The 27,302-nt window shown below is 36.8% G+C and overlaps 2 protein-coding genes across 2 annotated transcripts in view; one reads left to right on the top strand and one right to left on the bottom strand.

Annotated features, from left to right (window-relative positions):
• The window catches only part of LOC144664411 (glypican-5-like), a 9,986-nt gene extending 9,705 nt beyond the window's left edge, over positions 1-281 (top strand). The window contains exon 7 of the mRNA XM_078525525.1: positions 1-281. This exon is cut by the window's left edge and continues 596 nt beyond it. The gene's annotated coding sequence lies outside the window, so the exon portion shown is untranslated.
• A 5,137-nt stretch (positions 282-5,418) lies between these two features.
• LOC144662162 (glypican-4-like) lies at positions 5,419-15,168 on the bottom strand. The gene is made up of 6 exons (XM_078522916.1): positions 14,757-15,168; positions 14,412-14,576; positions 9,465-10,162; positions 8,173-8,306; positions 7,505-7,636; positions 5,419-6,826 (listed from the first exon to the last, which is right to left on the bottom strand). The coding sequence occupies exons 1-6, from the start codon at positions 14,908-14,910 to the stop codon at positions 6,421-6,423; spliced, it is 1,689 nt and encodes a 562-aa protein (XP_078379042.1). The 5' UTR covers positions 14,911-15,168; the 3' UTR covers positions 5,419-6,420.
• Between the last annotated feature and the right edge of the window lie 12,134 nt (positions 15,169-27,302).

The following is a 27,302-nucleotide window of genomic DNA, read 5'->3' as shown; positions in this document are numbered from 1 at the left end:
AATTTGCTTTTCAAATCCTGAAAGTGGGCAAGTGATTACTTGTCAGTAAATAGACAGCTAACATTTAACCAATCAAACTGACAAAAAATCAAGTAGTACTTTCTTGGCATAATTTTTCTGCGATCATTTTCTGACAACATCTTTTGGTTCTATAATAAGATTGCCATATCTTCCCAACCTTGAATACTGCCATTCATTGATTGTTCTTGAAACATTCATACAACTAATGATTATGATTATGATTATTATTTTATTTTTATTGGTCCAAAGCATGTACACACTATCTTTTGTTGTTGCTCTGTCTTCCTTTTCTCGCTGTCCAGTCTCCTCCTCGGTCAGGTCTCAGGATGGTGGGTTCGGTCTCCGGACAACCAGTGCCTGTAATTATTCATGTAAATAGTATAGTGTATGTGAAGTCACAAGCCTGCATAACAAGCCCTAGGCCTAAAAAATTCAGCTGACTCCTCAACACCAAGAGTAGTCAGTTGCCACTCAGGCTACAACTTGTACTATTTTGTACGTCACAATTTATTAGAAAATAAGCAATTCAGCTTGGAAAAATATACTCATTAACATTAAGATTAATTTAATTTTGGATAAGTCAACCTTGATATTCAAAAAACAACTGATTTATGTTAAAACCTGATAGCAGGGGTTTTTTATTCAGTGCCACAACGCTGGTGATTGTTGTGCTTATATCTAAGCTGTCTTATTGCCGAGGAATGTTGCTTCTTTAGCCATTGTTTTTTCTGAAAAAAATAATTTTGTTTTGTGATTGAATTGTTTTCACAACTGTCTACAATAAGGTCCAGGTTATAATAATCCTTTTGTTGTGGTTTTGTTTTGTCTGATAATAAGTTTAATGAATCATCATAAATACGGTATATTTAAAAAAAATTAATGATTTTTTATTAATTGTTATTTTTTGGGCTGGTACATTCTTCCCAGATAATTTTTTTTACTGTGCAAGAATTAAAGTACACATGGACTTTTTCAGTAGGTCCATCAAAGGTTTCTTGATTATTAATATTATTTGTATTTGTTATTCAGTACGGCAGAGTATTTTTTGTTTTGTAAATTGTTTTGTTTGTTGTTGTTTTTTTAATTTAATTTTTGATATCACATTGATAATGTGGGTCTGAATAAGTTTTGTACAAGAAAAGTAACCTTAAAAATGAACAATAACTCGTTTTCATTCTGTTTTGAATTAAAGTAGATCAATCTCTCAGCACTGTAGGTGACCATTAAAAGACTTCTGAAAATGACTGCAAATTGGCTACAAATTAAAAATACCTATTAAGCACAATATTTATGATGTCTGCTGACTGACAACCAGTTCTGTACATGAAGGAAAACATATAATATCCTTTAATTCTTCATTGCTAGCCTATTGTGGTTGCCATGCAATTTTAATATCATATGTTATGCTGTGGCTGCTAACCAGAAAATACCCTGGATGCCAGAGGGGTTCATTTCTCTCTTTTGCTATCCAACAGCGACTGAAAGCTGCAATCCTGATGAGCAAATAGTTGTTTCCAGGTAAAATAACCCTCTGGCACCCAGCTAATTTAGAAAGAATCACTGATTCCACAGTGACTTGTGCAGTTAAGAGATAGATCCAGAACAGGGGGCCCAGTGTTGGAAGGGTCCCCACCTTTCATTCTGGGCCCTAATCTTGTATAAAGGTCTGGATCAGGTACCATAAAAGCTCCATTAAACCCCCTCTGGAAGTTCAATTTTTATAAGATTAAGAAGGTCCCAATCTTTATTGTTTTTAATGTTACCATTTTGTGAAAAGCAGTACTAAAACATCAACCCCCTCCCTCAAAAGGTCTTCAAAAGAGGCAAGCCTCTGCAGTGGGAGAGGGGGGCCTTAGTAGAGCTTTTATGATATGTCTGTTATATACATGTACCACTTGAAAGCATACCTATTATAATAATAATAATAATGGTTAATTATATGTTTGCTAGCTCAAAGCAATATTTTATTAACATGAGACATGGCATCTGTTTCTTGATAGATGCATGTAGATGTAACTGTAGTTTCAATATAGTAATAGGGCGATGAATTGTACAAGAACGCGATGCAATGTAAATAAATGTTATTTTGTTTATTGTAAACTTTGACTTGTTATTGTATGATAAAGATGACCACCCTCTCCCCAGCATTATGAAATCTATTGAAGGATGGAATAAACATATTTGGGTCAATGTGATCTCAGATCTGAGTAATTTTTTTTTGGAAGTCGAGGCAAGAGGCCACTAAATATATTATCTGATATTTCGCATTAATTTGGACAAGGAAATTTTATTTTTTGTCAGGGTAAAGTCTGGGAATATTGAAAACTGGTGTCTTTGGCAACCATGTTTTTGTCCCTCTAGCCAATTATTAATGTGATCCTTTGTAAAAAGACTCTTTGAATATTGCTGAACTTTTCTTGATTAGTCCTTGAAAGAATTCACGGTGGCACAAAGTGACCCAAAAACGCTCACCTTCATTCATCTTTTCCGTTTTTGATACTGGCTACTTGAAATGTTACATAAATATAGAACTCGTCATTCTGAAAAATCGTATGTTTTTTGTTTTTCGAATTTTTTGGCGGGAAAATTACATCAAAAGTTGACGCCAATATTTTTTTAATTAATGTGAAACATTTTATGACAGTTTCTGAAAGAACTTGTCGCAAAGATCTTAAAATTGAAAAAATTCTGAAATACGTCAATCCAAACTATTAAACCAAAGTTATGGTGCATTGAAGTTTGAGTTTTCCGCCATTTTGAGCTACCGGTATTTTAAGTAACAAAATGGCTGGAAATTTTAACTTCAATTAGCGATAACTTTTGATTAGATTGACATATCTCAGAATTTTTTTTTTCAAGATCTTTGCGACAAGTTCTTACAGAAACTGTCAAAAAATGTTTCATACTAATTTTAAAAAAAATTGGCGCCAACTTTGTGAGTCATTTTCCCGCCAAAAAATTCGAAATTCGAAAAACAAAAAACATACGATTTTTCAGAATGACGAGTTCTAAATTTATTCAAAATTTCAGGTAACCAGTATCAAAAACGAAAAAGATGAATTAAGGTGAGCGTTTTTGGGTCACTTGGTGCCCACCGTGGAAAAGGTGTGAAGTCTACACAAACCATGGTCATCAAATATTTAGTAAATAAACCCCTTTTGGTGGCTGGTGTATTGGAGGATAATGCCAAAGACGGTATGACTGTCCAAAAAGTCAACAGTTGGCCAAGAAGCGAAGCTTCCAGGGCCACTGTGAAATTTTTGAGGACAATCTTTCAGCCAAGTGCATTATTCTCCAATGTACCAGCAAGTCAAAAAGGGTTTTTTTTTATAATCTGCCAATAAAATTCTACAGCATGCTTCATCACTGGGAAATAGGAAAACCTATAATAATAATAATAATAATCAACTTTATTTATCACCTACTGTGATAAACCCAGTGTAAATTCAGTTAAAACAAAATGCAAGTTGATTGGTTTACGTGATTTTGTTGACAATGTGATTTGATTTTAAAAGTTAGACCTGAAAAGGGGAAGTTCATTTGTTTTGTACTTGTCTACAAAATGGGGGAGGGATATCAAATTGGACAGGGTATATTGTCTGATGCCTGAAATTTGATTTTGTACCTCTTTGTGTTTTGTCCAATGAGCGCACGCAAACATTAATCGGTGGGTTATAGGTCTGATACCCATCATCTGATTTTGTACCATTTGATGTATTTTGTCCAATGAGATAGACTACGAGCAGTCCCTATTTTATTTTTTCGCAGAGTCCATCGAGCTTGAAGCAATTTTTTTTTTTTCGAAGAGTACGTAGTGTACCAATGAGAGTGCAGGGAAATTAATCGGTGAATTATAATTGCCAAATTTACTGTTGTTTTAAAATTTTTCAAACCAGATTAATTTTTATTTCTTTTTGTTTCAGATTATGACAATGAATATGTGACAATGAAAAATAAAAATTAACCTGGTTTGAAGATTTTTAAACCAAAGATAAATTTTAACCACAACAACTATATCTACAGTAACATATATAAGCCAAACAAACCACAAGACTGAACTATAATGACAACTCTGTTCATTAACAACCAGTGTAAAACCAATAAAAACAGGCATGATATTATTAACAATGACACGAACTGTGCAAAACATTGCACATAAAACAAGATTCCCCTAATAAGGGGCAACATTGTCTTTACAAACTGCTCTTCAGAGGGTTTTGAAAACCTGTTTCTACTCAACTTTCTCACTGCATTGAACTTACATTAAAACACTTAATGGGTAAAACTACAGGAATGTACATTATTATAATTATATGGTTTTTAAACAGTTTTAAAACAACTGTTGAATTATTAGTTATTTCCTCCAGAGATTGTGTAACAAAATAAATCTCTTTTAAAACCCCGTGACTACTGTTTTCGCTTTCTTGTAAAAAATGGTACACACCATAAATAATCAGCATAATTATTCCAAAAAGCTTCTGGTGTTTGGCTGAAATATTTTACTGCTTATTGAAAAGACAATTATTTAAGTTTGAAATGACATTGATTGATCTTGGGGGGGGGGGGTCCTAAAGGAAAAAGTGACAAGGATGTGTGAATGAAACCTTAACTAATAATTTTCTTAACAAATATTCATCTCACAAAAATAAAAAAATATTTCCAAAAAATACCTTTTATCAAAAGAGCTGTACATAAACAAAAATCATTTGTCATTCCTAAAAAATGCCCAGCAAAAATACTAACACAAAATTTTCAACACAAAAAAATTGGTTGTCAAATGCATCACCTCCCCCCCCCCAAAAAAAAAAAAAAAGAAAAATCTTCACACACCCCTGCTACTTTTGCCTTCAGACTCCCCCCCCCCCACCCCCCAACAGGGGTTTTACACAAAATACTTAATATATAAGAAAGGTTTTCGGGTCAGATATTATAACTGACAAAAAAAAACAAAAAATCATGTTAAACCCTGTAAGACTAACTTCGAGGCAGAATTAAACTGATAATAATTTAAAACATGCCAAAGAGCAAGTCATAATATTATTTAACTAGACTGGTGATTAGAAAAAAATGTTATTCAATAACTTGCTATGACATATATAAATGCAGATTTGTTTGAAAATAGATCACTTCTGTAAGGTTTAAAGGGAAAAAAAAAAAAAAAATAATAAAAACAAAAATAAAAAAAAAAAACAAATGTTAAGCCGTAATGAAACCAAAAATCGTAGTACTATAACATTGATTTTTTTCTTTCAACGGCCACATACAAACATAAATAACTACTTCCAATCAAATAGCATACCGGTAAGCCACAGGTGGGACATAGTCTCTGATGCTAGGCGCCTAAGTTTGTCATTGACAGATACACACTTAGCTTTGAAATGGAAGATAACCTTCTTTCAATTTACCCACTGAACTGGCCGCTGACCTATATTTGTGTCTGGGTGTCCAATGATCACACCCACTCTCTACTTTTCTTGGGGGATCACATGCCTTCTGGGTGCACATGTTGCCTTACTAGATGCAAATGCCTTGGCCACACAGCCTGCACCCACTTGCTATTTTTGATCTCACATTGCAGCTAAACAAGCTCAGATTTTTCATCAATTTTACAATGTACATGTACCATCCATTTTTCACTTAGATTTTTCATAGTTACATAACAAATCTGCAAATTCACTTCTTTTGAGGTAGATACCCCACTAGAGATAATTCCTGCAGACAACTGTATTTAAAAATGCTTAACTGCTTAAACTATTGTCACTAAGGTGTAACGTTTGCATAGGATCAAGCGTCTTGCACTCTTTTTCCTGCTAAAACTCATGAATACTTTAAAAAGTTAGCGCGTGTTCCCATGAAGTATTGTTTTGTCCATAAAAATTATTCAGGCAACATTTTCTACCTAGTTTTATCAAACATTTCTTGATATTGAAGCACTCACGTGTTTTGTGCTTATAATGGTAGAAACTCTATATACAGCTTTTGACAAGTACAGCTATTATGATAACTCAAAATTTATGTGGAAGATAACATGTCTGGAGAGAGGAATTTCAAACTAAGAAAAGAGCGTTTTGAATTTAGCCTTTTTTCATGGTCATGAAAACTTTAAAAAAATTACAGGTTAATTTACATTCATTCTGTAACTTTCAGTAAAAAAATAAATCCCTTGTCTACAAATAAAAAAGTTTGGTATCTTTAAAGTATCACTCTTGTATTAGTTTGTTGCTTTTAGAGGCATTTGTTGAAAGAGTGGACGTGAACTCCTGCACTGAGGTGAACAAGTATTGTCTTTGCAGTTGGTATCAAAACTAAAGGCTCTTATTGTGAATCCAGGGTGGTGTGGAAATGCACAAACATTTTGTGTCACTAGTGAGGATAAATAATTTTCATCTGTTAATTCCATTATGCTCTAAATGCAAAACTCAACACCCACATTATTGAGCAAAGTAGCCACGCCCCTGTAACATGTCTTGACGCAGAGTTCTTCTTCAATCCAGCATTAGGTTGTTCATTCACTCCACCACCCAGGGTATTGTCATTCTCATCGTTGTCGTCAATATCATTATCTGACGTATTTGGTTTTTCCGTATATTCATCTGGTATTTCATTTCCGTCTCCACTTTCACCACTACCACTTCCGCTAGCACTTCCTGATTCGTCATCTCCACTAACAAAATTAGTTATTTCATCACCATTCATTGCGGCATCCAACTGCTCCACAATTTCTTTAAGTTTGTCAATTGCTTTTGTCACTGTTGGTGATGGATCATCTTCAACATCATTCCCACCATCATCAGGACTTGTGTAACTATTGATTCAAATGAGGAAATAAAAAGGAAATAGTATTAGAGACCAACAAAAATCAATTACTCCTACTAGACCGGCTAATTCGCTCCGTTATTTCAAATTCCTTGTTATTTTGAGCTTAAACCCATTTCCCTTTGATTTGCCCTTCAGTCATTTACTATCGTCTATTTAAACTCCCACTATTTCAAACTATATTTTGTTTCCCTTGACAGTTCGAAATAGCAGGGTTTAACTGTACTTTTTGGGTGACAACTATATCAAGCAACAGTTAATGCATTCAAAACTATATTTTTAAATAACAGTCAAACATCTCCTTACGCACCAATAGACAGTTCATTTGGTCCCCCCAGGAACTAGAATTCAATATATATAAATTACCGACACCAACCCTTACAGGTGTCCATCTTCGATCGCCATAATAAGATTCAACATACGAATACCTCTTCTAGTAATAGACTCCTGGACGAGTGACAACATGCTTATTCCTGACAGAACATTGGCATTCCCACAGAGCAACATCTGGTATTTTGCCTTGTAATGCTATCAATAACCGTGACAATAAAATGAAATAAGATCGTAAACACTAACCTGAATCCACTAGATTAATCTAATGTGGTCTAGTCCACTGCAAGGTAATCCTTGGTGCAGATAATGATAAGAGATGATTAGAAATATTTACCTTCCTTTTCCAACACCATTCCAACAATCTGAGTTCTTATCCTTGGCAGAAATGTCGCTACACATTCTTTCTGGCAAAACATTCCAGAAGTTATCTGCTACCTTCATTTTGGATTTGTAGTTTGTCGTCAATCTAGATAAGACACAGTTCATGAAAAATTAGAACTTACAATATTGGCTTATTAATTAAATAGTTAATTATAACCAGGGCCGTACATAGCAGCAGAGCGCAGGATCGTGTATGGGTGGGAGTGAGCGTGCCTCAGGGGGTCCAGTGGTAGGTCCCAAGGGAAATTTTATAAAAATGATAACAAGTTGTTTAAGTCCACATTTCACTGCATTCTAAGAGTCATTTTAACCCTCACTCCCCAATTAGGCGGACCTTTGTGGCCCAATATAATATATTATAATTTCAACATTCTTATTTTGGGTGGGTCCGGAAGCACCCATCGCACTCCCCTGCTAAACAATCGGTCCCTGAATTTAACATAGCTAGCAGAGCCACGCAATCAAATTGTACTGTTATTATTATTAAATTCAGTATAATGTAAACATGCACCATATCTCGATAGAGCATGCTAAACCACCAATTTAAATAGTTGAAAACAAAAAAAATTGTAACTACTCACTAACTTGAATTGTAAGGAAAAATAATATTTCAGCACTTACATATCCAAGTTAACTTGCGCTGTTCTAGCTAAAGCAGCATCGTCTCTTCTCTGTCTACTGTTGCCTTCAAGGAAGAAGTCATCTGTTGATCGCTTTGTACGACCAGGACTACCACACTCTTTAGCTTGGAATACCTTGAAAAACAAAAGTCAACATGTTATTTCCTTCACATCAAGTAACGCAGTGACTTCCAACAAGTCAGCAGACAAGTTTCTCAGTGCAGCTGACAATGGGTGTTTTCAGCCAATTCAAAATGGACTGACCATTTACTCTCACCATAGAAGGATCAAGAATTCTTGTAAGTGTTGAGAGGGGTCTAGTGAGGCATGCAAGGCAAGGCAGCTAGAGGCAAATGTAATGACAGATATCCCTAAATCTCCAGAATAAAAGGGGTCTAACTGCAAGCTACCTTAGCTTACAGGGTAGGCTAACCAAAGTGCTGTTTTGGCTAACTAATAGCACCATGTAAGGCTAATCTCAAGTGCTACATTAGGCTAACTAGAATGGATCTCAGTGCCTCACTGCCATTGACACTTTGTTACAACCCAAGCATCAAATTCAAGTTACAGTACAAAGACTGATATAAAACACTCGCAGACATGTAATACTTATCAGTAGTATACATGTACCTCAGAATATTTTCTTTTATTTATACTTAGGCATACACCTATTTTGCTCCATTGATGAGGCCCACTGTTCAAAACATCAGCTTTTCCAAATTCACTAATCAGTGCAAAATCCAGTCAACAATCAACTGTGCTTGACTTGCCTGCCGACACAACACAACAATTTTTTTTTTAGAAACTAATCGCATTGTTCATACCTAAATGTAAAGAAAGTCTGGTGTACTTAAATCAAGATCTTTCAAAGGAGATTTAAAAGGCCAAAAGGTTTTACCACTTGATTCAATAGGATAATTTATTATACAACTAATAAATTATAATGATAATCTCATCAAAATCAGACTGTCTAGTAACACAATGCAGTCCTTTCCTGTAATGACTGAAAGCTTGACACAGCTACATCAATCCCTCCTTGTAAAAAATTATGGCTTAAAGACTACGTCAACAGATGTGCGATGCATGAAATGAAGAAGACCAGTCTTTCCTCACAACCATCACAGGAACATTTATTATGTTGGGCATTGTATTGAGTCTCCATGTTAGCAAAACAACACTGCAGACTCTAACTGAATCTAACAGTGTGTAATAAACAGCTTCTATTTAAATTCTATTATTTTTGATAGAATGAAACAATAATGACATTGACAAATGATCAATTTACTCTCTTACCTTCTTTCTGACATCTTCAATCTTTTCAGTTTGAAAATTCATAATAGCAAATGAAATCTTGAGGTGTAATCGTGTCATTACATCTTGTATGTTGGTTGGCCCAGCCTGCTTCTCGAGAATTTCATTTAAAGCGGCTATGTACCTTTGCCATTGAGTGTTGACCTTGGCCACGTCTGCCAGACAATCTTTGTGCACATCAGTACAAAACTTGAAACAAGGCTTCAGTGATGTCATCGCCTTGCACCATGAGCAGTACTTCATCTTGATAAGTTGATTTTTACAGTCTTTGGAAGAAATAGCATTTTCTTGAAGCATGTGGATCACATCTCTACCAGCGTGAAGAGCTTGCGTAAAAGTTCTTGCATGAATCATAACTTTCCGTACTTGGGGAGTCAACTTTTCTGGTACGTCCCCAAAAGGCGCCAGCTTCTCCATGTGCTTCGAGACACAATCTAGGTACTTGTCGCTAAACTGGAACTGGCCATTCATGATTTCAAACATGCGCCGCATGAGATTTGTGAAGAACGTGTTCATGATATTTGTAACATCTGAGCTGGTCGCTCCGTTGTAGTAATTTGTGAGGTCGACAAACAAATCCATGAATATCTTGGTGTTCTGCACATAGTGGGAACCATAAATTTTCTCGAACATGGTGTGCAGTTCTTGCTGGGACTTCTTGATCAGTCCACGGAAGTAATCTAAGCAAAAGGAAATCAAGAACAATAAGATCACATGCAAAACAAAACACATCCCAAATACATGTAAGTAGATGTTAGTGCTCTACAGTGGCACCCCACCTAATAGTGACCCCAATGATACAGCTACCTCATTATTAAGGACATTCTTTTTATTTTGGCCCAAAGAAAGGCTCTGCCAGTCATTTTCTTATTAAAAAACCTCTTATTAAAAAAGGCAACCCTGTGAATGATGCCAGATTTTTAAAACTCGTTGGTGAACTGGATCAACAGTTCCACAGTGCATTTTTGCTCTTGATTCCCAATAATTTATTTTGCATAGCCAGAAATCTCCCAGTGAATTGATTTATTTTTTCCACACTTAATATTTTAAGAAAATAGGAGATATGTTACATAGTTTGTCATATTTTGAAGAATGCTCTAAGAAGTCCAACATCTGATAAAGTGCTGCACAACCACAGTTTATCTAGCTGCAAAACATGTCATTCCAATCTTGTGGAATATCGTCTATTTTAACCAACTCAGCCTACTGCCTCGTCAGCTAAGTGCCAGGTGATATTTTATACGATTTCTCATGATAAATGTTTTATGTTTGATTTCTTGGAGACTGGTTTAACAGGTTTTATGTAGTCTTCTTATTCCTTCTGATCAAGCAAGAGCGCAAAACATGGTTTAAGGTTTTTAATTTAAGGTTTTCGAAAAAAGAGAATTGTTGGATATGTAATATTAAATCTCAAATAAAAGAGCTTTGAGAGAGTCATGTCACTATATATACTTTGTACTAAGATGTGAAAAAATCATTTGTACTGACAAAATCAACACAGGGCTCCCCGTGCCTGTGCTCTCTGCCGTCCTTCGTTCTTCTCCGTCTCCCTGCCGCTGTGGCCCGTGCCCTGTGCCTGCTGCTCCGCCTGCAGCAAGACTCATAAACAGCAATGCTGCAAGCACTAAATCCTCCCGCAATCAATTATTAATCATTCCATTATTTCACTGAGGCAGAATTTAGTGGCACCTCTAAAAACAAGACTCAATGAAGACAATCAACTAGCAGGATAACAGACAATAGAAATCACCTGTAGTGTCTACCAAACCAGACCATCAAATAATAATGTGATTTTTAATTCAGCTTGGAAAAAAATGTCTGTAAATTCACTGTGCATATTGTGTAAATTATATATCAAGTTTTTGCTGTCAATATCAAAAATTTCGTCGTTTAGATATAAATCACATTTAAATTCTTATCATAACTAAAAGAATAAAAATAGTGGAAAAATATTGTTTCTTGCGGTTTGAACCTACTGGGCCGTGCCCCTGTCTGCGTTCCTCCTTCTTGGCGCGTCTCCCAGCTGGGCCCTTTTCTCTCTCGCTTCTCTCAGGCTTTGCATGAGGATCCACGTTCACCCACTGCCTGCTTACTCTTAGCTTGTCGTTCGGGTCCGATGTTTGGTCGCTCGCTCTGTCTTTTTTTTTTCCCTTTTCTCCTGTCCACATTTGCATGGTTTGTCAGTGCTGCGAGTTGCGCACAGACGTTACTTTTCACCACGTACAGTACGCTCTATGAACAGTATGGCAGCACCCATCACATGTCTACTGATATATATTGCGATTGTGGGACACTTCCTGTACCTCTTCTCTTTACTAGTACCATTATTTATATTTTCACACTCCCCCATCCAGTCTCCCCACTCTCACTCCATCATCTCACTTGTCTAGACGAGACAGAACAATCAAAGACAACAAGAGACAATTTTGAGGCTAATTAAATTGACCCACTAAGATGTTTGGTCACTACAAAATTATGCCCAACACATGACAGTCTTCCCTTACTAACAATTTGAGCGTTAAAACTTAGTGGAACCAACGAAGTTACCTTGTACAACTCAAGGGCAGATTTTTAGACAAATTAATTTTTGTGAAAGACGTCTGAGTTTAACAATTGGATTTAACAATACAAATATTGTTGGTGTCACGCTCAAGAAAATCAAAATGTTACTTAACAATGGGCATGCACAGTTGGGTTCCTATGTCTTTATATTAGGAATGCTAAAAAGGGAATTTGAGTTTGTGTTCAAGATATTAAAGCATAAATTGAAATACATTGACCGACGACATTTTAATCAGGGGCCCTCTTTTCCGAAAAAATTATGACATTTGCCATTAATTCACAATATGTTTGTATTTGATTATTAATAGGGATGGCTGTTAATGCTTTAATCTAATTAAACACAATTCCGTTAGGAAGTAGCCCCAACAGACAAGCATAGAAATGTAGTCTTCATCCCTCGGCAATCCCTTCTGGTACATGTTGGTATTAGGAAAGCCATAAAGGAAGAAGGATATTTCCTTACAATAATAATCGCATTCTGCCCAACAAAACAATCTAATACATGTCTTGTTTGTAGGGTATAGAAAATAACATTGACGGTAAATCTCAAATATAACTCTTAATGTTAAAAAAATTGCTTTTTCATGCTTTATACCGAAACAGGAGCCCGTTACGAGTCTCCAACTGTATTGGATTCGTGTCACAGGTTATCTTAAACTCCCATTTCCCACGAACTTGTATTCCACTAGGTTTGCGCTCTTGACCAAAATTAATAATTTTAAGAAAAGTCTAGACTAATCTGCTAAATGCAATCAGCTGCAGCAATCAGCAGAGTTTTACATGAAGATGGAGTGATCAATATTGAACATGGCATTCTGTCACGGAAAATATGAAAAAATAAACATTAATCCAAATTAAAAATAACAACTGAATGCTATAAAGTATTACTTTATAATCCATTTATAACTATAGCATTAGGCTTTCATTTTCCAAAAACTATTTGAAATACAAGCAATTTTTTTTTGGTTATATTTTTTAGTATTTTGAAATAGTTTTTTTTATATTTTTTAATTTATAATTTTTGTTTAGATTAATATCTTTTTCATTGTTCTGTGCACGTAAATCAGGCCTCTAAAGATGGCAATATTAAAAAATATAGTGTGTATCTGTTTGAAGATCTTTTAAAGCTTGCAACGATGAGCACTTCATTCACACAGCATCCAATATTTTAGCGTTTGCGTTTCATATTCGCTGATCCAGCGTAAACCACGAAATTGAGAAAACAATCAAAGTCACAATAAAAGAACTAAAGATTTCATTCTGGTTTAATCTTAATATCCAATAGCCCGAGGCGATGACACACTGAGCCAAACAAAAGTCGTTTCTAAATTTACAACCAACTTGAGATTACATACAAGGAAAAGAAATACACCGGGGTTATTTTCATGACCCACCAAAGGGGGGTATTTGAAAAACTGGAGTTCAATTATTTGTCTTCAAACATGTGCCATGAGGTATAGAAAAGGTTTACTGTAAACTTTATTGTTCTGAAGACACAGCGAAACGCCAGTTTGACGTTGAAAACGTTTCGCGGAATGAGCACGTTGCAAGATGGAAATCTGTCAAGGGTAGAGGAGTAATATAACACCAGAGTTTTCGCACTTGCCGAAAGCTCAAAGCACGCACTCTTGTCAACTCATTTTCAAATGAATATAGCCATGTTTTGTACTTAAAATTTCACGCCATAGACTAGACTAGCGCAAATTCGCGGAATACTGAAATCAGAGCGAGCGAAAAGGAGGAGTTTGTTTCGTGGGAGATTAATTCACTAAACCCGATAAATTTTAAGCCTGTTTTCTCGGACATTCCAAAGAAGAGATACGAAGATAAAGTTACAGAACCAGCTATCATTATTTACTTTCATAATTTCCAAATTTGCGGCAAATCCTTTTATTCACTACGGGTTTTTTCCCACATGGATCCCATCGAAAGTCGCGCGATTCTCGCATATAGCTACCACAAACTTAGCGTGTTTTCTTCTTTAGCGTTTCAAGGATTAGCTAAAACCGGGGCGACAGAACATTTTGGAGTGACACAATTATTGCTTCAGGCTTACGCGTAAAGTATCATCAACCATGCACATCAATGTTTACTTATGAATTTTGTTCAATTTCCTGTGGAGCAAAACCCGATCGACCTATTTTATTAAAGAAAATGACCTTGTAAAATTCCCTTGGAGGCGAAATCCCCACGGTTCAAAACCGGTTTGCAATCGAGTAGAAATGACTCCAACGCGCGCGCGAGGTTCTTACAACGCTTTGAAATGAACTCGGACATTCCAAATGAGTGTCCATTAACAGATTTTTCACTCGCAAGCTTAATCCACACTCTTTTAACACTTTGTACATTTTGTCGAGAATTGCTCACCGTCAAACGTCTTGGCTTGATCGTTAAAAAGAGCTCTCATTTCTCCAACCTTTGACGACGCCGATTTGTCGAAATCATTACTCGCCAGGGAACCGAAGCGAACTTCCATTCGTTGCGAGCAGCATTGCTTGCCGTTGTTCTTCGGACAGACGCGAAGGTCATCTCCTAAGGCAAAAGACAAAATGTGTTAGCGATATTATCAGAATGAAAGTCAAACTTCACTCACTGACACCCCATGCCGGGAAAAGAACATTAACAAAACGTACAGATCACTGAGAATGGTCAACTAAAAGACCCACATATTTATAAAGCATACTGTGTTGGTATGGCACACTTTACGCTTACCATCAACCGCCGCTTGAGGCACATCGCTTTCTGCGAGTCTTTTCAATCTGTAGGCCATCTTCACGGTTGTACAGGACGGTTGCTTATCGTTATCTTGCCCAAAACCAGAAGAAACGCAAGCTAGCAAAACAAGAAATCCGTAGAAAGAGGCCATTGTTGATGATAAATCTTCGAAACGCAATCAACTGTGCTCTAAACACAAAATCTTGCCACTTCAAACACGATGCCGCTCCACGTAGCTTAGGCTTCGAATGCCTTCTGCTTTCCTAATTCACCGTTAACTCGCTCAAAAGCGCACACAGTAAATGTTTGACTAATTCTTAACAGTGGGAAAGCAGTAAAACATAAATTCGCCCGCTGTGCTTGTGATCCGAGTTCGCGCTAATTACTTGGCTTGTTCCCGTTGACAAGCTTGGACAATCACACTAGCGCATTACGTATTCAAAGGCGGGATCTCTTTACCGCCAACCAATCAAAATTCAAATATTGTGAATTCCACAAATCACCCTCTTTATTTATATTTACGTCTCCTAAGCCGACTGTTTTCTGGCACAATGATTGCTAAAAACTCCGTACAGAAACATTTCAAAGTAAACACCACAAAACATTTCAACTCCATTACAAGTTTAGGGTGCACGAAAAGCGAAATAAGACTAAACCCCGTTAATTTCCACAGGCATTAAACAAACTTGGTTAATTTCACTGATAAATACTTTTGTCATCGTATCAACAACGAAAAAATTCTCACAATAGCAGTACGTCACATCTTTTGTATGAATGAAAAATTAACTATAAGGCGTTCTTTTGAGGTTCCTTCCCGAAAAAGCAATATTCAGAACGAAGGTGTTAATGGTCTCTCCTATTGTCCAGGCAGGGTTTTTTTTTTCTCGAATCTGCTTAATTTTTCATGTCTGCGCTTAAAAGGTTTTCTTTATGTTGTTCGAACACCTGTAATGTACCATTCGGATTTAAGCGCTTTTTATCTTGTTTCCCCGAGACAGCAAAAAACCAACACAGTTTAATGCGACAAGATTAGCAAGTTTCAATTCTTTTGTCTTTTGTGAAACAAAACCGAGGAAGTTATTAAAAAGTAAGACTAAAACTGCAAGGGACCGCAAACGATAATGCTGCTATTCGTGGATCTACTGAGAGATCTGATCAGCATTGAAATAACAACAGCTCAGCAAGGCTGATCTCCGGATGCGCGGCCACAGACTGGCCATCCGGTGCGCGGACGTGTTTCGTTCTTATTGGAACTCATCGCGCTCACCGCGCTGATGAGTTCCAATAAGAACGAAACAGCTTCCGCGTTCTCCTCTGTTCGGTTCCGTCGTGTTGTCTCGCCCTTTTTCACGTGTTGATCAGCCTTGCTTGAAGTTATTAAAGTTTATATTCAAAGAAACTTTTAGGGTGGTGCATTTTTCGGCTGATTTGAAAGATCATTGTCGATAAAATACTCCTTTAGAGGTAAGATACTTTAAGTATGTTTAGCAAAGAGCTATACAAATTAATTGCTTCTGGCGATTTTGCCGGGACAGAGAGATCCGCTGATCGGAAAATTCTATTCTGTTTTAACGGCATGAGGTATGATGTCATACGCTTGAACGTGACCGAAGAACAGAGAGATTTATCACCTTAGCTAACTGCACTTTATTTTATTAGCAAGAAAAAGAAAATCGAATAAAAAGAAATAAATAGAATTTACAAAACAATTCATAAAACACACACTCTCACACACCTTAATCAGTTTAAACTGTTGTGTGTTTTCCTGCCCTCGACGATAAAACTGATAAAGTTGTTACTCATACACCTAATAGGCAACGACAGAAGACGATTGTAATTTTATTTATTGTTTGTCTATAAGCTAAGTCCATGCCACTAATGTGCTGTCTATCTTATCCGACCCTTTCTTGAATTATGGTGAAATTTCTCTCTCAAACCCATAAATAGATCGAAAAATTTGGCGGATCGGAAAAAGGGACTAGCGAACAATGCAATTCAATTTGTTTAGCTTTTTGTGTTTTTCCCTTGGGTTCTGGTGGGTGGGTATTTCAATTGGGTTTACACAAGAGAAAATGATTTTCATTGAACGGTTTCTGGGGTGGGTCGTTATAAAAATATTTCTTTACATTCCAAAGTCGTGTTTGAAACTTTGCGAACAATGACAATTTTATTCAGGATTATAAATTGGGCAGATGACGTGTTTCGATTTTTGCTGAGGAATGGTTTCGGTTAAGACTCATTTGCAAGTTCTATTTTTAAAAGTGAAACACTTATGACAAACGGAAAGACCCCAAGAAGTGTTTACTCTGTTATGTATACACTAAATTTTAGGCATTTTACGAATTCCTGCAAGGAACCACAGAAAACAATAGTAACTTTTTTCGGTACATTGTCGGTTGACCCTCGGTTGTACGTCCGTTTCTTGTCGCGTTCACAAAATTCAACAAAAACCAAGATCGCATCTAACCACTGATTACAGGGTTAAGTGTGGTCTACCGAGCCATTTCAACGAAAAAAGAGTCCATTAGCCCATTTCCGTTGAAGGAAACTTCTAACTTAAAATAAGAGGCTTATAACAAAAGAACTGGTATTGAATTGAGACTTGAAGGATTATGGTTGAATTTTTTAAGGTTTTATTCACCAAAAGATTGCCCGGGAGTTATGCATATGGAGTCCATAAGTTTCTATGATATCTGTGCGGCAACGCACAGATATCATTGTCATTCAAAAATGAATCCATCTAGAATCTAGTAACCTGGAGTTTTAAATTTTTCGCTAGCGATTTTAACTCTAAACAACTGGGCCACATTGTTGATATTGGAAACTTCAAACGCGAAAAGCAAAAAATGAACAGCTCTGCCCTGCGCGCGGGGGAAATTAATTTCGTCGATGTTTTGCGAGGTAAACACAAGGACCTGTAAAATAAATTTCCAACTGTATTCTAGCATGGGCCAAGATTCAAAGGCATTGTGTATAACACGTGCATTCTGATAACCTTTCGCCTTCAATAAAACACATGCAGTCCTCACTTTAAACGATTAGCGACAGTTTTGTCTACAATAGAAACGCGATACAACAAAACCAGGTTTATATTTTAGTCGCCGATGTGCCCTGGGACATGTCCTGGGCTCTCCTCTTCCTTTGTGTAATATAGACGCTATATATTTGTTTCCCGATTTGATTTCATCTAAGAGGTCATTCCAAACTCGCCTTTGTCGGTGAACTGCGCAGCGCTGTTCTGATGAAAAAATTCTCTACACTGAGATCGTTAAATAAACACGACCTTCTCGAGTCGTTCGGTGTCTTTGTAGTGATATGGGCAAGATAGGGCACGAAAATTGGTATTGTAGTTTCTTTATCTTTCCTAAAACAGCCCTGCGGTAAAAAGACAGTTAGCAGACAAAAGGGTTTAAAAGTTTTATCTTTCCGGCGTGTAGGTTGTCGGCGAGTCGTCGGAAAACCAACCCGAAGGTTCCAGTCCGGCGTAACCGAGTTTCCGAGGACATATTTAGAGCCGCTGAAGTTGGAACTTAAAATAAACTTGCCCTTCTTGTCTGCAAGTTCTTGCATTACTTGAATTAAACTTTCAATATTGCACGTTTTGGGGTCACCATATAGCATGATACCAGTAAACCGATAGCCCGACAGGTCATTTTACGTACGTTTTTACCGGCTGATTCATTGTAATTAATGAAGCACGTTTTTACCCAGCTTGATTTCACTAGCAACCAGTTTGTTACCCGAGGCCACACATGCAATACGTGAGGCAATTCCGTTATTATCGCACGCTTAGATATGACGCCTGTTTGTGCCGATATTTGCCGATTATTTTATGGCAAGAGCAGCAAGACATCTTTCGTGATTGCACAGCAAAAAGATGTGTAGCAGTGGATAGGAATTTATTAAACAGAAACTGACAATATGTCGTAAAAACCCGTGACCACCTGTGAACCTTATTTGCAAAGCTCTTTTTTTATTTTATTTTATTTGCAAAGTTATCTTATAGATAACTCTAGAGTGATTCTGAGTGAATTCCATTTTTTCCGACACTTCCTGCGAGCAGTTACTTTGTCGCTGTTTTTGTGAACAGTCCGACATTGAAAACGTGCAGTTACTCTTACGAAATTCCGTAATATTGGCGGGGTCAAAAACCCCGTCACTTCGCGGCCTGTATCGTTTTTTAATAGCCTCCCGCCTCCTGTTTAGTTTAACTCACTTCCCCCAGAATCAACAATCCTGGTCAATATTTCAGTCTTGGACACTTTGCATATTTTTGCACAAATTGTGGTTGTAATGTTTGTTCGCTCCCCCAGTTCTAATTGAGATACACCAGGTTCGTCAGTACTGCAAAAATGTCAGGTGTTTTAAAAAACAGTTATAGCCAAGATCGAAGCTTCATAATGACGTTTCTTACTGTTTTCTATAGTGTTTTTCATTTATTGCTCTAAATCACATCCCTCTTTCCTTATTTTCTGGGTCTGTAAAGTACGGTTGTTTCCCTAAGGTTCAGTTCAGTTATCAATACGCCTTGTGGAACAAGAAAACCTCTCAATCTTCACGGAGTAAAAAATAAAAGCAATATATTTTTGAGTGTCGAGTTGGAGCTTGTGCGTATATTCTCAGGGAGTATTACGTAAACAACAATACAATTTACAGAATTTAAATTGATTTCAAGAAATTCAAAGAAATTCTATTATGTGTCCGGCCTCATTACAGTGAGCGGGAAGACACGCCTTACTTAGATTAGATCCTGCGGATGTAAATTTGATGTTGTCCGTTATTTAGTTCTTGGTCACAGTTTATTGTGAGGCGATCATGAAGGTGGAGCCATCATAAATTGAGCGCAAGTAACGTGTAAAAATAAAGTTTCTTTTTGAGACCTAAAGATAGAATCAGCCTTTTTTTTCACATGGTATAGATCTATGTAAAGATCTTTTGCTTTAAATATGATTATTATGAACCGTCTGAGTCAGGGGCACCCAACGAGCAAATTTCTTACGTTATGCTAAGGAAATTGTATCTGTTCGGATACGACAGTTGAAATGTCAAACTTCAGAAAATTTTAGGTAACGAAATATTATTACCCGAAATTACGAGCCGCTGTTGTCTTTTCGAAAATCGTGGCTGGCCTTTTTTCGTACCCACAACGGCATTTTTCTCTCTCTGAAAACAACAGGCATTGCTTTCTCCGTGACACGAAAGTTTGAGGTAAAGAAACTCCTGACCAGTCTTTCGTCACACTTTTATCCGAAAATCATGGACAATTATAGGTCTTCCGAACAGATTTTCACCGAAACGGACTGGTGGGTGCCCCTGTCTGAGTCAGTCTACGAAGTTCAGCAGTTTTGTTATATCTGCTGTATTGGACCAAAGCGAGACGTGTTCTGAATTATGTAAAGTGAAGTTGGCGACTCATAAAACATATCTTATCATAGCGATCTTAGTGAGCTAAGAGGACGTTCTTGATCATCTCCTTTGGCTATGATCAGATGAGATGAGTGCAGATTTTTAAGTGGCTGGCTTTTAGTTTTATTAAATGATTAATGGCTCATGTTCATTTTGTTGTTATATTGTAGCCAGTCAAATAAAACTTGGACAAGTGTGTTTGTGTCTGTTTCTAATGACCTCTCGGCAAACTAAAAGTAAAGTTTTTCCACAGCAGACAACTTGGAGTGCACAAAAACACACTCAGACAGTCGGCATAGACGCTGAAGAGCTAGCAATTAGCAAATCAGTCCAGTGCCATTAGTATAACGGTTGCGAGCTGAGCCTGTACTGACGCACAAGTCGTCGCCCAAAAATTGTTTCTCTATAAGCGAAACCACTGCAAAATCAAGATGAAAATCAAAGGTTCTTGTTTGTTTTTAATTAAACATTTATCAGCTTGGTTTCTCTAGAGGCTTTAATTCATCACCTCCTATTCTGTAAAGAAACTCTGTGTTTTATTATTATTTGTTTGTGTACTGAAATTTATAAACAAACAAACAAAGTAAGCTAAAAATTGAACCAATACTGAGTAGAAATTATAGGAGTTAGTTTTCAGCGTTTACCAGTTTACTAGCTTGTTTTCTCTAGAGGTTTCTTCATCACCTCGTTTTTCCGTAAAGAAACTCGGTATTTTATTATTTGTTTGTGTGCTGAAATACACAAACAAACAAACAAAGTAAGTTAAAAATTTAACTAAAAAGCAAAATTTTGGACTGAGTTTTTCAGCGTTTACCAGTTTACAAACCCAGACATTTATGGTGAGGTTTCTTGAAAATTATTGCATAATTTACAAAAGTATTTTTCAATAACCATTCGGGATCATTCGGCTCGCGTGACCATGAAAATGCGTCTTCAAGATCACTTGAAAGTGTAATTAGCACGTCAAATTTTGTGGCTTAAGTGAATGTTTTATGTAAAACGCTTCTGTCAGGCTATAAATAAAACAGCCACATGCAAAGGACAAAGTTTAAAATTGCACAGACAGAGCACGGCCATTTTTCAACCTGACTAACTTCGAGGGAACACGCTATGCTCATAATTCCTCAGTCAGGCAATAATTTCAGGGAAGACTTTTTAGCTGTAACTCGACTTCCGTGACTACGCGGAGTAATTTCTAATTCTAACACAAACAAACAAAACACTCCTATCGGCAGATGCTTTTAAAAAATTCACGATTTTCCTTTTTAAAAAAGCACTTAGCCTTCGAATTAAAAATATAATGACTAAACATTTTGGAAAATTCGAGGAATATATTGTATCAGTGGTTATCAAAAAATATTCCATCCATCGATGTCTTTTTCCGCGAGCATGTCAAAGCTTGCAAGATATATACGAGAACGTTTGAGGATGATTTGAACCAATCAGAAAACTTGAGCAAACTAGAGCGCGGTGTGCTCAATAGAAACTTTCGTAATAATGCTATTTTTAGCTTGGCAGTGATATCGCATTCTTATCCAAGATTTAAATCATCACACACAGCGTCTTTTCCTGTCTCACTGTATATAACGAATTAAAAAAAGTTGTACACCTTCTTTCAGAGGTCGCCTGAAATCACACTGACTTCATTGAACGAGTAAACAATGAGCTTCTGGCTTTATTTCATGCAAAATTGATCGCGTGAATATAGATGCAAATCCTTTGGCTTCTTCATTTAGCCTGAGGGCTTACTGACAGACGATGAGACTAATTGAGTGCGATCTGTTTCCTTATCAAAATAAATTATGTATACTAATACCTGACTGGATGCTGAAAGGTTTGAAAAATTTATAAGGGTGTGTTTATCCTAGAGGTTAAAGTCAAATCAGTATTATCAAAGTTTATCACGATTCAATTTTATCACGAGTTATCACGATTCAATTTTGATGTCTAGGAACTGTTAAATGCATATAACGGAAGGTTTTACTTTCCTGCGTAAGCAAACGGGTGTTTCGCCCGTTAACTGTCTGTGGAGTGAAACAACACAGAACAGGCGAAAAATTAAAAAAAATATATTGTTTTTTTAGGTAATTCTGTTTATTTTCGTTAATTATAGCTCTAAACTTTAAATTGGAAGAGCAAAAGTCTTTTATTGGCAAAATCACGGCAACATAACAAACAAGGATGATTTTCGAGCATTGTAAATGACACTTTCATACAAATTGAGATAACCTTGAAAAAAGTCGGGCCGACGTTTTTCAAGTTTACCCGAACTCGATTTTGCCCATCCATGTTCTGTGTTTCATTTTCCCTTTAAATTCTTGTTGTTTCTTTCCGAGCCACTCGCATGGAAAATCAAAGCTTCGTGATTTTACTCAGTTCCGACATTTTTCCTTAGTGCTTGTGTACCGGCGATTTCAATGCATATTTTCACCTAGAGCTGTTCTGATTGGTTGGACTAGCTGAGAGTGACGTCTTTGCATTTATTTCTTCGGGTGTTGCGCCTAAGTGAGCAGTTGTGTGATTGGTCCACAAAAACTCGTGCAACGCGCTCCGAGTTTTCAACCAATCAGAAGCAAACGGTAGACGCGCGATTTCCCGCGCCTTTGCACCGGGTAACAGGTTGCGTGTTTTTACTTCGACTTTTGATTGGTTCAATGTGTTATCATTAGAGAAATCTTGCGTCTCGGCACTAAAGCGAGGCTTGTGCAAAACGAGGGCCAAAATACTTTCTCGTCCTGGCCGACCTAACTCAGGCTATATGCAATATGCATTTCATCATACCATCTTGATTTTGCTTAAAATTGTGACATTTTTTTTCGTGAATTGCAGAATTGCGAGTGCGTGTTAAATAAATAGCTGAGGAGTGCGGGGCGTCAGTGTGCCGTACGGTGGTCTACTAAAATGATTGATTTGGAGAGTTACCAAGCCGCAAACGGACAAAAGGTGCCCACAGTACATTATCAGATAAATTAGCCGCACACTTTATATGAGAAGCATTAGTCGGATAACACTAAAAAGTGTTCCGTTTTAATTGATGCTGTTCAATGTCATATTAAAGGGACACTGGAAATCACGGGGATTTTAATGCTTTTCGGTAAAAAGTACTAAAACTGACGAATAGGTCTTCTCGTGCATGAAATGCACCTAGTATATCAAGATGGAGATATAAAGTAAAAGAAGGGAATAATAATAATTTTTAGGTGTTTTTCCAGTCCACAAGGACAAAACTTGAAAAAGTCAGGCTGATTTTTTCAAGTTGCTATCTAAAGTTCCTGATGGCATCACAATAATATGACTTGTTTATCGCTTCATGGTGATTTTTAACAAAATTCAACCACGAACTACTCGTAGTTTTCATATGTCTTTATGCTCTTAAGTTTTTGAAGTGAAACTGGTGATAGTGTCCGTCCCTTTAAAGGTAATATGATGTGACAAACATCTTTATAACGAATATTTAGTTGAAATGTAGAATAACGGACACCTCTATAAGACGGACACCTCTTTAAGAAGACACCTGCTGTTGGTCCCGTCCCTGCCGTTTTAAGACATTTTACTGTAACTAAACTCTCTATAAGGCGGACACCTCTCTAAGACGGACAGTTGGAGCCGGTCCCGACGGTGTCCGTTTTACAGAGTTGACTGTGTCACCGCAAGGAATGTCTGTTCCGGGCAACTTCGCCGTGTTTGTAAACATCATGATTTTCCCGTGTCTATTGAATCAATGAAAACCGCCCTCGACGAGGCGTAAAGGTCGACCTAAATTGAATTCAGACGTATCGGACCTCCGACGAATTAAGTTTCAGTAATACGTGACATAACGTAAAGACTACACCCCGCCTTTATAAACATCAAACCCACCCGAAGGAAATCCTATTTCGCGAGGTCGAGACGTTGTTAAAATTTCTTCACATAACGTAAACAATCAAAGACCTGGTTATTCTCTGATAATTGCTAGAAGTGTGCCGGCCCTTTTCAGTTTAAATCAGCTCTATTTTTGATACTCCCTGCAAAAAGACGGTTTTGAATGATGAAACGTCCGTATTAAGGGGGCTTTTGTCACCCATGTAAATGCTATTGGTCAATGTTTGAGTGCAGACTTTTGTGACTTATTTCACCTCAAACTTACTGAAAATTGTTTGCAGGAGACTTAAAAGTCCAAAATAAACGGAAAAGACTTCTTAGAGTTTTATAATCTGATTAGCCCATTACGTAGGAGAGGTTGTCTTCTTTGTGGGTGTTTGGAATGCGATTTCGCTGAGACCGCAAATAAATCTTAGTAAACGCACTTGATGACTTCCTTGGCTAACAAAGAATCATCTAGACTTTTGGTTTTGCTCATGCGAACCCCATACTGCACATTTCCTACGGTATAACGGTGTAAATTTTTGACTACACCTAAAAAAGATGCCACATCTAAATCAGTTGTTATGCTGAACTGGAATTCTTCAATTTGTGTTAATGTTGAACAAATTACCCCGACATTAAAAATGTATTTACTTGTAAATAATTATTTTCTCATTATCAACCCACTTATAAAACATTTTGTTGTTATGAAAACTACATATCTTTCAACACAACCTTACTTTGTGTATACAATATATCTATGTTGTGTTGTATTGTACTATACAAACTTAGTTCAACAGTGATGTCTGTAATTCATGGCTACAACGCAGTCAAACGTCTTAGTTTATATATAGCTCTCACATTATAATAGCATTTGTTGTCTCTCCCTTTAACAACAAACTTAGCTGATTGATAGTATTGGATTTGTCACAGCTTGTGCTATTTCTAGTTCATCCGATTACAAAAACACGACAAAAAGCTTTCAACCACCAACGCATCCGCGAAACAAGCAAAGATTATTCAACTGTTTAAAATTGCAAAGCTTATGAAAATATAGAACACAAGCTTATACAGATTACAACTAGAGAGCAGGCATGTTTCATTCCAAATTTCACCCTCGAATTGCCAGGAACTGTTAAAATTTTCAATTTAAAAATGAACCACAAACTACTATTTTAAAGTACCGCGTCGAAGATAGCGCCTTGTAAAAAATGTTGGCTGTTTGTTTGAGATTTCAAGTTTTGTTATTGTCTCAATATTTTTTAATCTTAGTTATCGTTTTTCCTCTTTTCTACTTGTTTTCCACCTTTCTTAGTAAACTACAATTCTGCGGCAGGATTTATTTGAAAGATATTTTGTACTTCAGTGGTAAAAAAGACGAAGATTCAATTTGATTTATCGTCATAGCTCACTGATAACAGAAGTAAAGCAAAAACCGACTGTTTTGGCTTAAAATCAAGTGTTTATCAAAGTCACGATCCACTCAAAAAAACGCTGTATATAGTATCTTGATAACAACTCAACAAAGAACAGCGTCGGCGGCGGTGAACTAGCAATCCCATATCTTGTACCCTGCATGGAGCGGTGTGTTTGCATTTTAATTTAATTCAACTTTTCCGCCGGCCCGGAGAGTTTTGCCGCTCGCTTTTCACGGTTCCTTGCTTCATGGCGGGGTGCCTAATTAAAAATCACTTTAACCACGTACAGAATTCAAACATCAACACGTCCATACGAGAAGAAGTTTTCAGTGATACAGTTATCTACAGGGCTTCGTGAAGAGTACCTTTTGGGCTGCATGATCGACATGAGGTGACAGACTGAAAGAAAATGAAGGCAAATAAAAATTAATAACCACGTGTCCTTATCATAGACCATACTGTTTTGATTATTTGTTATTAGAAGCTAATTAATGTCCATTTTCCTGTTTACGTCAGAACGATGAATTTATTTTTATAAGTGCAAAATTTCTAGGCCTTGGTACTGTTACATTGTTTTAATTAGTTTTTAATAATGTTTATACGTGATATATAGTGTATCGCCATCGCCATCGGTACAGTGGTTTGTGGGCGTTAGTTGTTGCACAGCATGACTTGTGAGGGTGGGGTAAGCCTGTCCCGATTGTGCTCGTCAACTATTGAGTAATTTTTTGCGGTTCTAGCAACCTTAAGCCAGTTTTGCCTTTCTGGGCAATTTTTGAGAAAAATATGGGTTTAGAGCACATATCAAGCACGAAAAAGTCACCGATTTCATAGGAAACTTCAATTTATGCGAATTTCTTGAATGTTTATCAACCTTTTGAACACATAACCTGTCACTTGACTTTTTTTTCGTTTCGTTAAACTTAAGAGTATCCTCAAATTTCACCCATATCTTTTTTCGTTTCAGAGATATTGACATTTTTGTATTATGCAAATTAGATCAGTGATGACGTCATAAGATTTGCAACTAAAAAATGGTAAAATACTGAATAAAAAATATCTCTGGAAATATTGAAGCAGTGTTCTTGAAACTTGGCACCACAAATGTGCATCACAAAAGGAACAAAATGACACCCTTAGTATTGTTGCCATAGCAACTCTTTCAGCTCCAGTCTCTCTCTGTCAAAAAGACAAATATCCCCATTTCTGACCTCTAAAGGGAGACAAAGGGTCCTGCTTAGAACAGACATAGTTCCCATATTGTCTTAATTTCCATCATTGGATTGGCTGCGCTAGATGGTTCTTGGTTTAAGACAAAAACTGGGAATTTCAGTTTTTATTGAGACAGCACCAGCGGCAAAACTGTTGTCATGGCAACAGCCCTAAGAGTCTCATTTTGTTTCTTTTGTGATGCACATTTGTGGTGCCAAGTTCCAAGAACACTGCTTTAATAGTTTTAGAGATATTGTTTATTCAGTATTTCACCAATTTTTTAGTTGCAAACCTCATGACGTCATCAGTGATCTAATTTGCATAATAGAAAAATGTCAATATCTCTGAAACGAAAAAAGATATTTCAAAAAGAAAAACGCCATTCTACTGAATTTTGAAAGGCCTTTCAAATAAGCAGGAAATATTTTTCATGTCATATACACTTTAAAGCAAAGTTTCAATTTCAAGAAATTCAGTTAGGTAGCAACTTTTTGAATTTTTGGCAATTTTTTAGCAACTTTTTGGCAATCCAGTGAGCAGCTTTCCAGCTAGCCTCACCTTCTTCCCCGCTCGTCTTTTCCGCGCTCGTCCGCTTTTTTTCGCTCTTCCCCACAAATCGAGAGCCTGGAACAGGCTACTTTCTAGCACTTTACGAGTACAATCA

The sequence above is a fragment of the Oculina patagonica genome, chromosome 8 (genome assembly GCF_052425735.1).
Source record: "Oculina patagonica isolate OP01 chromosome 8, crgOcupat, whole genome shotgun sequence".
Lineage (NCBI taxonomy): Eukaryota > Metazoa > Cnidaria > Anthozoa > Scleractinia > Oculinidae > Oculina > Oculina patagonica.
The sequence above is the reverse complement of the archived record's forward strand: the minus strand, read 5'-3'. Positions and strand labels throughout refer to the sequence as shown.

Excerpts from the sequence above, each read along its gene's own strand:
- LOC144662162 (XM_078522916.1), bottom strand. The coding sequence starts at position 14,910 with ATGGCCTCTTTCTACGGATTTCTTGTTTTGCTAGCTTGCGTTTCTTCT. Across the intron at positions 14,577-14,756 it reads GCCTCAAGCGGCGGTTGATG|GAGATGACCTTCGCGTCTGT; the intron begins GTAAGCGTAAAG and ends CTTTTGCCTTAG. Across the intron at positions 10,163-14,411 it reads TCAAGCCAAGACGTTTGACG|ATTACTTCCGTGGACTGATC; the intron begins GTGAGCAATTCT and ends CCTTTTGCTTAG.